At 42.4% G+C, this 12,333-nt stretch overlaps 2 protein-coding genes and 1 long non-coding RNA gene across 6 annotated transcripts in view; 2 read left to right on the forward strand and 1 right to left on the reverse strand.

The window, feature by feature from the left end:
• The window catches only part of SLC39A6 (solute carrier family 39 member 6), a 22,464-nt gene extending 17,026 nt beyond the window's left edge, over positions 1 to 5,438 (forward strand). For all 4 annotated transcript variants that reach the window (XM_019540116.1, XM_019540091.1, XM_019540106.1 and 1 more), the window contains 3 exons: positions 1,853 to 1,933; positions 3,816 to 4,006; positions 4,866 to 5,438. In XM_019540116.1, the coding sequence (XP_019395661.1) occupies positions 1,853 to 1,933; positions 3,816 to 4,006; positions 4,866 to 5,018 (425 nt within the window). In that variant the 3' untranslated portion in view covers positions 5,019 to 5,438. The remainder of the gene's footprint in view (positions 1 to 1,852; positions 1,934 to 3,815; positions 4,007 to 4,865) is intronic.
• LOC109313509 lies at positions 5,318 to 6,209 on the reverse strand. Its single transcript, XR_002102068.1, has 2 exons — positions 5,938 to 6,209; positions 5,318 to 5,890 (listed from the first exon to the last, which is right to left on the reverse strand). It is a non-coding gene; the product is annotated as an uncharacterized LOC109313509 (long non-coding RNA).
• A 5,304-nt stretch (positions 6,210 to 11,513) lies between these two features.
• The window catches only part of FAM206A (family with sequence similarity 206 member A), a 19,969-nt gene continuing 19,149 nt past the window's right edge, over positions 11,514 to 12,333 (forward strand). Inside the window, exons 1-2 of the mRNA XM_019540146.1 lie at positions 11,514 to 11,618; positions 11,753 to 11,801. Coding sequence (XP_019395691.1) covers positions 11,564 to 11,618; positions 11,753 to 11,801 — 104 coding nt within the window. The 5' untranslated portion in view covers positions 11,514 to 11,563. The remainder of the gene's footprint in view (positions 11,619 to 11,752; positions 11,802 to 12,333) is intronic.

Consider the following 12,333-nt stretch of genomic DNA (forward strand, 5'->3'; position numbering starts at 1 on the left):
TTGAACACCTTCAAGAGTAAATTGGATGCTTATCTTGCTGGGATCCTATGACCCCAGCTGACTTCCTGCCCTTCAGGCAGGGGGCTGCACTCAATGATCTTCCGAGGTCCCTTCCAGCCCTAATGTCTATGAAATTTATGAAACCCTTGAACATGTAGAATATTTTAGCTCCATTGTCTACTTTTGTAATATAATTGTACTCCATTTAACAGCCTCATAATTGGTACCAGAAATGATGGACAAGAAGTTAAGAACCTTGAAGATGAATGGAATTAGTTTCAGTGGTAGCATTAAGTGTGTTGGGTACTTAATAAGCATTGTTTACATTTAGTTAGCATAAGTGCATAGTCTTTTTTCAGGCCTGAAGCTGTGCCCTTATACCAAATCGGATCTGCAAGGAGGCCCCATGTGGAGTGGGTAAAGACTTGCAACGGCTACTGGCTAAAAGTTGTCAACCCCTGAGTTTACTATATGTATTTGAACAGTTGATCTGAAATGAGCTTTGTTTTGATATTTGTTGTACTTCTGAGTATTAGCAGGATTAACACTACTTAAGTAACTCTTTGCTCTTATTTCAATTCCATATTTATGCAGGGAAAATTTGGCTGAGTACAACTGACTAAGGAAAATCCTCTGTCTCTCTCCCAAAAGTGTGAGTTGAGTCCCAGGCAAAGTTTGTAGACAAATAGCAGAACAATAAAAAGCGAGGGATGGAACTTGAACTAATGTTGCATGGGTTTCTGTAGGGGGAAAGAAAGCTCAGCCCTGAGACTTGAGCTTGATGCAGAAATTTCAGATAAATACTTTGGCTTATTGTAGTGGATCACAGTGGTCCTTTCTAATGTACAATCTAATAATACATGTAGAAACAGTTCAACTTCATCCTTGGACTCGGGTAAGGTATGGACAAATGTACATTCTAGCCATTTTAAAGGGGGCCCCTGCCACGCATTATACTTAAGACATGATTAATCAATTAATTATGTCTTAATTTGTAAACCAGCTACACATTTAAAGTAATTAATGGCATAATAAAACAAGGAATAAGTCACAGTTATTTTACAAAAGATGTGTAAGAACTTTGTGGCCGGCTCTTATCACACTATTTATTGAACATGTGGCCAGGTATGCCTTTCTGGCTGAGAATCCCATCAGCTGATGGGTCTCCCAGCCATAGGAACGTATGGTGCACCCCTGAAGCTGGGAGCCCTGTCAGCTGAGGGGGCTTCCAGCCTCAGGAGCTTCATGCTTGCAGGGGGAGCCTGGGTTCATGATCCCAGGCTCCCCCTGTACTAGCAGTAAGGCATGATGGGATATCAGATGCTCAGTCCCACAATCTCATCTCCCATACACATGTAGCATGACAAAGTGTGATTGTGTGGATCATGCATCAGCTTCCATTGCACTTTTACCTGTACATCTCGCAGGGGCTGTAGTGACATAACGTAATGAAATCGCCCTTAGTTTGACCTGGAAGCAGGGTTAAAGTTGAAGCAAATTTGCTGCACTTCTGTGTAGGGTGGCTATCACAGCAGACATTCTGCTATTCTGTCCTCTATTCATACGATACCTGATGCCTTTATGTCCCCTGTTTTTTCCTTTGGAGAGAGAAATAGAGGACATAAAGGTGTCCAGTTTCATATCAATAGAGGACAGAGGACAATTGGACTCCTCTATGATGGCCACCCTACTTGTATGACTAAAATGGGACAGATGTAACAGTTGCATCTCTCTGTATCCTTTGTTGATCTCCTCTGCCCTAATTTGTTATGAGCAAATATATAATGGTGCTCCCAAGCACGATCTCTGAATTTGGACTATTTGGTGGTGGGGTTTTTTTGTCTTCTCACAGGTGCTGCCTTTACAGAAGGTTTGTCTAGTGGCTTAAGTACTTCTGTGGCTGTGTTTTGCCATGAGTTACCGCATGAGTTAGGTAAGACAGCATAATATTTGAGTAGAGTAAACCTATTAAATAACTGGTGGGGGTGGCAGTTTTAAGGATGGTGTGTTTGTTGTTTTACGGCATAGTTAAAACGTCTACATTTCCTGATCGGGGTCAGAAATGTTTTTACTAAGTTTGCAAACATCTGGTTTAGTTGATGAACATTGCTTTTGGCAACAAATTTATTTGTAAATTCATACTGAAAATCTTCAATTACATTTAAGTGAGTCATTTTGTCTGCAGATATTTGCAATTACTGCTGTATTTCTTCTATTCTTCGATAGCTGATTTACACAACTATTCAGTATAGCATAAATTGTGAATATATTTAATAGAAAATACAAGTTTATATTGTTTTTTGTAATTAACTTTAACTTGATTCTTCAGATGTCCTCACTAAGAAAATGAATGTTTAATAGGTCAGGAAAAAACCATGTTAGAACCCTTTAAAATATGGCTCTAGTTTTAGTGCATGAAAAATGGTTTTCATCCAAAGTCTAATATGTGGGGATATAATTTGGAACTCCAAATGTTATGTTTTTCTGGTCAAATCCAATTTAATCCATGCACTTAAGAATACATGTACCACTAGGTTATGGAGTTTGGTCCTTTCCTCAGTAACGTTAATGGGAATTTCATTGGGGTATTCATCTCCAAAATGGAGGTGTCTTGTTCCCAGAAGCAGCCAGTTAGTTCTGCTTAAGGGAAGAAAATACGTGACACTGTTTAGAGTACATATTTGCATGGTCTTAAAATGGGATTTGATAGGAATCTCAATCCAGTCTCTTAGCTGGGAATGTTGATGCCATAGGAACTTGAGGGTGGTGGTATAAAATGGAGAGGGGGTAGAAGTGGGGTTTAGAAGGGAGTGAAATCCCATAAAAAGTGGTCTGTTTAATCAGACTTACCATGTTTTGTAAACCTTGATGTGTAATCAGTAAATGGTATGCAACATGGCAACTTTGCTAATCACAAATTCAAAATGTCATAACAGTATTTAACCACTCCCAGCTCTTTTGAATTAAAACATGTGACCAGCTTCAGTAATTGCATTTCAACTCAATAAGCTTTCAAGAAAAAATGCCAATTAATCAAAATTGAAACATTTTGTGATAGGTCCAGGAATTTATCAAAACAGAGCCTAAGAACTCTGAAAATGTTGAAGTTGAGGGGATGTCAAAACACTGGACTTCTTGTTTTGAAATTCAGAACTAACTAATGTAAATTAAATGGTTAGGGAAAATGCTTTGAAATTATCCCAGTATTTTGATTGACCCCATACTGAGCATTTTGGATTTCTGTTGTGAGAAAAGTGGTGCACGACATTCCAGTTATTAATAATGCTACTAAAATTGAGAAACTGAGAGTCACTTATGTAGATAAGAGAAAAGTCCTTTACCCCAAAGTTCAGTCATTACTTCAGAAATTTGGAGCAATCAGTGGGTAATTAGAATTCTGAAAGCACACTGCAGTTCTTTTTTTCAAAATCAGATTTATATGGATCTCAGTGATGTTCAATATTGCAATAGGTTTTGACTTAAAATAATTGTATTAATGCTAATATTGCACCAATAAACCAAAATTGTAACTAAAACAAAATTCTAAGAAGCTAAAAGTAAAATTTTTATTAAACTAAAATCCTGTACACTATAGACTGCGACTTCGAAGCTATTTTTATGTTTGTTCTTTGGCTCATCTGCCCTTAAATGAGAAATCTTTTTAATTTTGTAGAGGAAGGCTTTTAGAAAAAGGGAATAGGTGGCTTAAAAAGAGCTCAATATTCTGAGGGGTAAAAAGAAGTTTTATTGAAAGTGTTTAAGTAGATACATGAGGATGAAAGATAATCTTTTATCTTTCTTTTTTTGTCCCGTAGGAGACTTTGCTGTACTTCTGAAAGCTGGCATGACTGTCAGACAAGCTGTTCTATATAATGCTCTGTCAGCTATGCTTGCATACCTTGGAATGGCAACTGGGATTCTTATCGGTCACTATGCTGACAACGTTTCAATGTGGATATTTGCACTTACTGCTGGTTTGTTCATGTATGTGGCTCTTGTTGATATGGTAAGTATTAGTTAAATCTACTTGAATTCTACACAGCTAATTCAGGTGTCAAACTGATACAAAAACAGTACCAATACCCCCAAACTCATCCTCTGCAAAAATATTCATGATCTGTATTACTTATCTCTTATCTTAAATATTGATATCCTTAATTTTGTTGTTGAAAAACTTTGAGAAATTAACAGAATTATTTCATTTCTATGAAATACGCAAATAGGAAAATATGTATTATGAACATAGTGCACAATAGATAATCATCCCTTTGCCATAAACTTATAGTGGTGGTTGGAATCTTTTCTGCTTTTTAAAGCAAATTTCACCTGGAAAGAACCTGATCAGCTTTTTAAAGAATGTTGAAGCATCCCAATTTAATCGCTCTGTTAGTTAAAATTGTTTAGTTGTAAATATTGGACCAAAGGGACCTCTCAGGCTAGTAAATCTAATCCCCTGTATAGCAAGCAACCATTTATCCACATTGAAACTACTCCAACCTTATGTGGATAATGTGTGTTTAGAAACTTACTGTGTAATAAGAAAAGTCTTCTATCAACCAGGTAACTAGGAGACATGTTTAATTTGGTATGATTGTTCCTAAAAATATTTCAAGCCTAGGCCTTTGTAACATCACCATTGGTTTCCTAGTTAAGAACTTTTAGGGTCAGATTCTAATACTTTTTTACTGATGTCAAATTAACCACTTTACTCAGTGGGTGGGCTAGTGAAGGCCATGGGACTACACAGGGATTAAGGTAGTCTTCATGGTTAAGGATGGCAGAATCTGACTGAGGGAGTGAGTCATGATGCATGGCACTATTTTAAAAGTGTTTAATGTTAATTTTTACAATTATTATTTACATAGGTGCCTGAAATGCTCCACAACGATGCGAGTGATCATGGATGCAGTCGCTGGGGATATTTCCTGTTACAGAATGCTGGGATCCTGTTAGGCTTTGGGATTATGCTGCTTATCTCTGTGTTTGAACATAAAATTGTATTCAGCATAAATCTATAACTTTGATTGCCTGTTAAATTTGGTGCTGATGTGTAATAGGCATCTTTTTATATTAATTACTGTAGCTATATAGTACAACTGTAGTACTGTAGCTACTATACATGAAAGGTAGATGAAAAATGCTTAGTTTATGAAAAGCCTATGTTTCCTTTTTCCAGAAGTAAAATTAGAAGTGTTAACTACTTACATGTGAAGCTTAGTTTAGTAAATAGTACAAGGCATAGATAGCTATACTCTGTGAAGCATGGTGAAAGTGCCAAATCTAGAAAGGAATATTTTTTTAGGTTTTTTTTACTTTAAGTTATTAAGCTTTTTGTAAACTTATATATTGCATGTAATTTATGTAAAATCTTGCTGTTGTGTCTCTTTTTTTTACTGAAATGATTTGCTGGTATAAACAAATAAAACAGTTGTGCTATACAATGCAAAAGCTGTCGTTTTTACAATATATAATTATTTTATTGATGAGAGTTTTAAAATGGAGAGAATGAGTGTAAAAAGTGCATTGTGAGGATAGCTCAGAGATTAATTTGCTAGACAGAACGTTAGTATCTTATCTAGTTCTATGATATGACCGCAGAAATCTATCATTGTTATATACATGAAACTGAAAACTGGTTTAGAGTTGAAGAATAGCAGGGAACACATTTTTGGAGGTTTGGGCAAAATAAGTGGCTATGCATATGTTTTAATTTAAAATAGTGTTGCAGGGTGTAACCTGGTTCAAGTTAAAATTTTAAACTTGCCATTACAAAGGAACTCCATGTATTGGAGGGAGAGGTAGTAGCTGTGTTAGTCTGAGGGTCTTGTTATATGCTAATAGTGGGAAGCTCCTGGAGCTCATAATCCCTAGACTGTCTGCATATTCACACCTAAAACTGGTTTTAAGCGCTCCTTATGTAGCTCAAAGTTATGACACTCCAGGACAGGATTATTTCTGATCCGTGCTACCCAGCTCACTTTACACTAAGATGCAGCTACACTAGGCTACAACTTGGTGTAAAGGTCCCACCTGCCCCACTTCCCTGCTGGCCTGAATTAGGCCCCCCTGCCCTCCCCAGCACCCCAGATCCTGGCTCACTGCCCCCACTGACTTGTGGGTGCTTGTGCTGTCTGTCCTGGGAGAGGAGACGGGAAAGAGTTAACCTGCCTCCTGCTGCTGCTGCTCTCTGGGCCAAAGGAGCAGCAGCCCTGCAACAGAAGTAGCTGGACAGGCAGGTTAACCCTTTCCTGCCTGCTTCTCTGGGACAGACATTGCAGGCAGTCACAACAAAGTAATGCCCAGAGGATGAGGAGGTGGCAGGGGGACACCCTGACCGGTGGGGTGGGAGGAACAGGGGAAAGCCTGGAATGGGAGTGGGGGAGATTCTTACCTTTCAGTTCTCTAGGTCCCTGCTCGCTGTTCTTAACTCAAGCTAGCACTGACACAAATCAACAATTGTGCAGCTCCCAGCATAAGGTATAACAAGGCCCTGACATTACACAGAAGTCTGTAAGGTGCCACCCTATCCTGCCTAACTGGTTCAGAGGCATGAGCTTTTACAGGTGGCAGCCCACTTCATCAGATAATGTAAACTTCAAAAGCTCAAGCTTCTTTGAATGAGTCCAATATAGGCAGAAGGTAGGGCAGGGTAGCACTCTATAGACTTTTTTACTCTAGAGCAGTAGTTCTCCACCTTAGACTTCAGGTGTCCCTCTAACTTTTGTGAATTGAGTGACACTTCATTTCTAAAACTTTTATTTTGGAGCCTACCTTCCTGTTAGGGATGTGAATGGTTAAATGATTAATCATTTAACCAATTGGCCAGTGATAACTGGTTCTAGCTAACTAGTTATGTTTTAACCTGAGGCTGGGTACAGTCTGGGAGGGAAGGGGGAGGATGGAACCAGAAGGCTGCAGGGCAGGAGGAAGGGAGAGGAGTCAGGAGGGAAGGGGTGATTAATACCTAGGCTCTATGACCCTGGTGCAGCCTTCCTGCTGCCTGCCGTGAGCAGACCAGGCTCCAGGCAGGCTGCCAGAGTACAGGCTGCAAATGGGTCTACAGAGCCTAGCTATTAGGTATTAGTGACACCTCCCCCTCCCACCTGTTCTGCTGCAGCTGGCCCCAAGGATGCTATGTGCTAGTGGCTGCCGTAGGCTGGTAAAGCCCTTCTCTGACTACTGCTGCCTGTGGCTTCCTAAAATATGCCGCTTGCCTGGGGGAGCTTGGCAATACTCTGGCCCCCAACTCCCTGTGCCACTCTAGGCAGGTGGATGCAATCCCTCCTCCAAGGGAGAGTGGGACAGGCACCAGCCTGCAGCTCAGCACCCCTTAGTCTGACTTTGCAGAGCTGTGGGCTGGAGCCTAGTGTCACTATGGCAGTCCCCCATGCAGTGCCTTCTGCTGCTGCAGGCATGACAGGGGCAAGATTGAGGTAAGCAGGTGCAGGGTGACTCCCCTGGGCCTCTGGTCCAGCCCCATGATGTGCCCCACCTGCCCCATCCATGGCCAAACTTGGGCTCAGAGAGGACCCACCAGCCTAGCTTGTGGGGGCATTGCTGATTTCATCATACCTGGTGTAGGCTGGAAGCACCCCACTGGTGCTGGGTTTGGCAGGGGTGCCCTACAGACCAGGCTTGGGGTTACCTAACTGAGTAAGCCTGCTGTAATTGCAACAGGTTAAATGGATATTTTTAATATCAGTATTTACATCCCTACTTCCTGTACAGGGCCCAGGCAGTAGGAGGGGTGAGCCTCTATCTCCTCATACTGTTACCTACACTACAGGTAACCTTGTGGGTAGGTGACAAATAAGAGACAGAAACAGGCCTACAGCCCAACCTTTTATTTGCTTTCACCTTAAAACATGAAAACAAACATTTATATCAAAGTCTATCTGGCTACCCACAACAGCACAACGTTGATTCTCATCTATACCAGGTGGGGAGATTTGAAAGGAGGGGGGCACACAGGTTGGCAGCAGGTCTTCTTGAATTTACAGTTCTCCAAATTTCCCCCCAGCTCATGCCTTATAAATGGCTGGTTTTAATATTCTAATAAATGACCCCGATTGGTTTTATTTAAATGTCTTTTTTCACTGAAACTTGCAACTGAACTGAACTGGACTTTTGTGGGCTTGGAAGGTAGCAATTATCTGGGATTTATATCCTTGAGAAAGAGGGAGAGTTTCTTATTACCTTTCCTTCTCCATTGTGGAATGCTGTTTCTTCTTTATCTTCCTTTATGGTCTTCTCTGAGAGGCTGTGTTTTTTTTTTTTTTTTTTTTTTTTTTTTTTTTACAGATTATCTAAGCATCTTAACAGAAATAGATCTACTATAGCAAAATAACATCTCATACACTTGGTTACATCAATCACTGCTGCTACTACTATAAGATAAAGCTATGATATAGCATATATGGATTATTTAATATACGGTCTTCTCTTACCTCCTTTTGGCTTTGTGATTTGTTTAACTGTGCTTGATGATTTCCTTTACTTCCTGACCAAGTTAGTTGTCACATCTGCAAAGGCACACTGCAGTTACTCAAAAGCAGGTTTGGGGCTTTCTGCTTAGCAGTACTTCTGCAGCTTAGCCTAGGCCACTTGAAAATGGTCAAGGCTAACAACAATACCCGGGACCAGGCTGTGTGCGTCAGAGAAGGGGCAGTGGTCAGCCAGGCTGTGCGTGTTTAGCTCTTCACATCCACATCATCTGTAAGGATCATTGCTCTAAACTGCTGTTAACACTATTGCAACTTCCTGACTTTTTCAACAAAGTGGCAGTGAGCTACTTGGAGAACTGGAAATAAAATGCCAGTCTAAATTAAGAAGAACAGTCACTGATGTGCCAAATCATTTGAGTTAACGGAGGAAGGAGGTTAAATATAGGAGAAACTCAAGTCTGACAACCAGGGGAAGTTTTTTGAAATTTTTTTTAAAATCAGGTGGAAAAAGCACTAGGAAATGGACATCTTTCATTTGCAAAGGAGATAGAATAGTCATTAGTACAGATGAGCTTTTCTCTCATTTTGTATCTAAATAAATTTATCAGTCAGTATTGCTTTAATCAGAACATGATTGAACAAAACTTACTCCTGTTTCAAATCCCCAGCCAGGGCAGAATTTTGAGCAAATGGATTCTCTTGGATTCTGAACAAATATCAACTTTGGCTGGAAGGGTATTTTGGATCAGCATGGTAGATCAGTCTGTAAGAACTGCCATATCAGATTAGATCAGTGAAGCTCTGCTCTGGATCTTAGTCTTCAAAAACTTGTGGATGCATTTTTAGCTGCTCCATTGAAAAATCATAGCAGAGTGCAAATGCATGGCAGAAGCTCAGTTATTCAGATTCTGTGGGAGTTGTACCTGTCTGCTAAAAACTCCAAGATTTAAATTGCAACTGTTACAACCTGTAATTTTAAATTATTAAGAATGTGTGACTTTTAAATACAGGAAAAATGATGGTCCATACTCACCCAAGGATCATTCTAAATATTGGCACCTTCAGCCATTTGATTTCTATTATTTCATTTACCTTGAGATCTAAAGGAGAGCTTGTTCCCAGTTGAAGAGCAAGGCTAATATGATATTAAAACATATCACTCTTCAATTTACTCATCTAATCCAATGCATCGATAATTTTCAAGTAAGTTTATTACTGCACACAAATCAAGGTTTTCATATGTACCCATCAGAGGTTTTCTTTTTAGCTCTTAATCAGGACAGATGTTTCTTCTTGCTGTTCTGATTCTTTAAAGTTTTGTATTCTTGAGAGCTATACCAATGACTTTTCACTACTAATACAGAATACTAAAATACACTATACTCTGATAGCTTAGTATGTTAAAATAGAGGTTTTCAACTAAGGCCCTTGGCCATTATGTGTGGTATGCTTAAAACACCACCAGATGGCAGCTCCACTGGCTCCCTGCGCAGCTGTCTCCCAAATTAAAAGGTAACACTACAGGAAGCTCAGACTCCATACCCTATTAAGTCAGATAATGAAATGAAAGGAAGGTAGAATTGAAATCTATCACCCTCAAGAGAAGAATAGCAAAGCTAGCAGACAGAGGTGGGGGGGAGGGGGCGGAAGAAAACCAATGAGAGTCGATGCTGCTGTACCTTTATGAATATACAAGAAAGTGTGGGAAAACTGGAGAAGGTGCAAAGATTGTGGTGTGGTACAACCAGCCAGCTGCTTTGATGCTCCAGTGGTTTGCACTGTATTGCTCTGTGGGCAGTCTACCTCTGGAACTGCAAGGACTCTCACTGTTTCAAGGGAGCTCTGTCTGCTAGACACCATTTAGCACCATATGAAAAATGCAAAATCACAAAATAGTCATTATCATGTTCTAAGAATGATTGCCTCTAAGCCTCCCCTTGCCCAAAGGAAATGACCAATAGCTGTAAATAAATATTCTTGATTTAAAAGCAGACATCACCGTACCAGATCTGCATAATAACCTTTGCATCTCACATTCAGTCTTTGGCAGTAATGGGTAGAAGCTTACTACCATGCCCAGGCAATTTTTTTTTATGCTGTAGCCTGCCTTTTCCTTCTCAGTCAGCCAATCAGCTAGCATGAGAAACATGTACAGAGACAGTGTGATGAATATATAATAGCTACACCTAGGATCTCTCTGAGGGCTTTTATTCAAAGAAGTACAGGAGAAACCAAAGCAAGTTCCTCCAAACTATACACTGGTTTGTTGGGACATGATTAATCAGACAACATTACCAACAGCAGCTAAAACCAGCAGCGAACAGGTAGACATAAGCCTCATGGTTTGAGGCAAGTTGCAGACTCCCACCCCTCTGCTTTTGTGTGGGGGTTTTATCCCTTCAGGTTCAGATTTCTGTATTCCTGGCCATTCAAACCATCCTAATAATTTTTTGGCAGCTTGAGAAGGAGCAGGGAAACCAAGTCATGGCCTGTGACTATTGTTTTTTCCTAGGGTTGCCTTAATAGCATTGGGTGTCAGAGGTGGGGGCCAAGGGCCCCGGCCCCCCTTGGGAAGAGGGCTGTCAGCTGAAATGCCTAAAACTTTCCACACATCCATCACCTTAGCCCCCCACAAATAAAACCTGGCGCCTACATAGTACATTGGCTGTGACCCCAGGTCTGTATCTCTCCTCTCTCTCTCGAAACTGTTCTCCATCATCCGCTTCACAGTGCGATTCAGCCTGAACTGCTCCTGGCGCCAGTGTCTGGGGAGGAAGGCAGTGCACGGCAGAAAGCAGCGAGGGGCGGGTCCGGGCTCCCAGCAATGCTCACACCCCCTGGGAAAAGCCACTGCATCACCTGGCAGGAAGCGTGAGCCCGGGCGCAGAGCTGCGGTTCCGGTGGGTCCCCGGGCCCCGCCTCCCCGCCGGCCGCTGCTTGTGCGCCCCTGGCCAGGAGCCGGAAGCCAGCGAACCCCTCAGCAGCGGTACTTCCGCCCCTAACCCCACCAACCAATCAGGGGCTCCCGGTCCGCTTGCGTCACTCCGCAGCTGCGCCGGGCGGTGCGCGCATTGCTTGGCTCTGATTGGCTCCCGCTTCTCGAGCGGGGCGGGACGGTCATGGCTGCGGTGCCGGGCGTGACGGAGCGGTACTTCACGCGCTGGTACAAGACAGGTGGGTGTCTCCTCCCCCCGCCAGGGCTCTTGGGGGTTGTTGGCCGCGCCCGGGGGGTGCTGCGCGCGGCCTGGCGGGGTTCGGGGGGGCCCGGAGACCGCCCGCTCACGAGGCCCTGTCGCTGCTTCTTGCAGACGTGGGGCAGCCCCGCGAGGACTACTGTATCCTGCAGCACTCCAACAGGTGAGCACAGCCCCGCCCTGGCACACGTCACATGTATCACGCACCACGCAATAAATGTTCAGCGGTCACAGGCAAAGTCATGGTCCTGCAAGTAATGGATGATCTGCGCAATAAATACACGCCTGCCGCTTGTACCAAGTCATTATCGCACAACAATACTGTGTCGTAAATGTAGACCAGCCGCATGGGCAAAGCCATCATCACACAACAAGTGGGTGAACCGCAATTAATGGGTGAACCGCCTCAGAAAAGTAGAGCGGCTGCGCGGGTAAAGGCGTTATTGTGCAAGGTGCAGGTGAACCAGGCAATAAATGCACATCAGCCACAGGTGCCAAGCCACCATCACCTTATAGTTTCATAGTTTGTAGGGTCGGAAGGGACCTGAGCAGATCATCTAGTCCGACCCCCTGCCATGGCAGGAGAGTACTGGGGTCAAATGACCCCAGCTAGATGTTCATCTAACCTCCTCTTAAACACCCCCAGGGTAGGAGCCTGCACTGACCATGAAGTAGCGCCTCCTGATATCTAGCCT

This window comes from Crocodylus porosus, unplaced genomic scaffold (genome assembly GCF_001723895.1).
Source record: "Crocodylus porosus isolate Cpor-Errol unplaced genomic scaffold, CroPor_comp1, whole genome shotgun sequence".
In the NCBI taxonomy this organism is placed as follows: Eukaryota; Metazoa; Chordata; order Crocodylia; family Crocodylidae; genus Crocodylus; species Crocodylus porosus.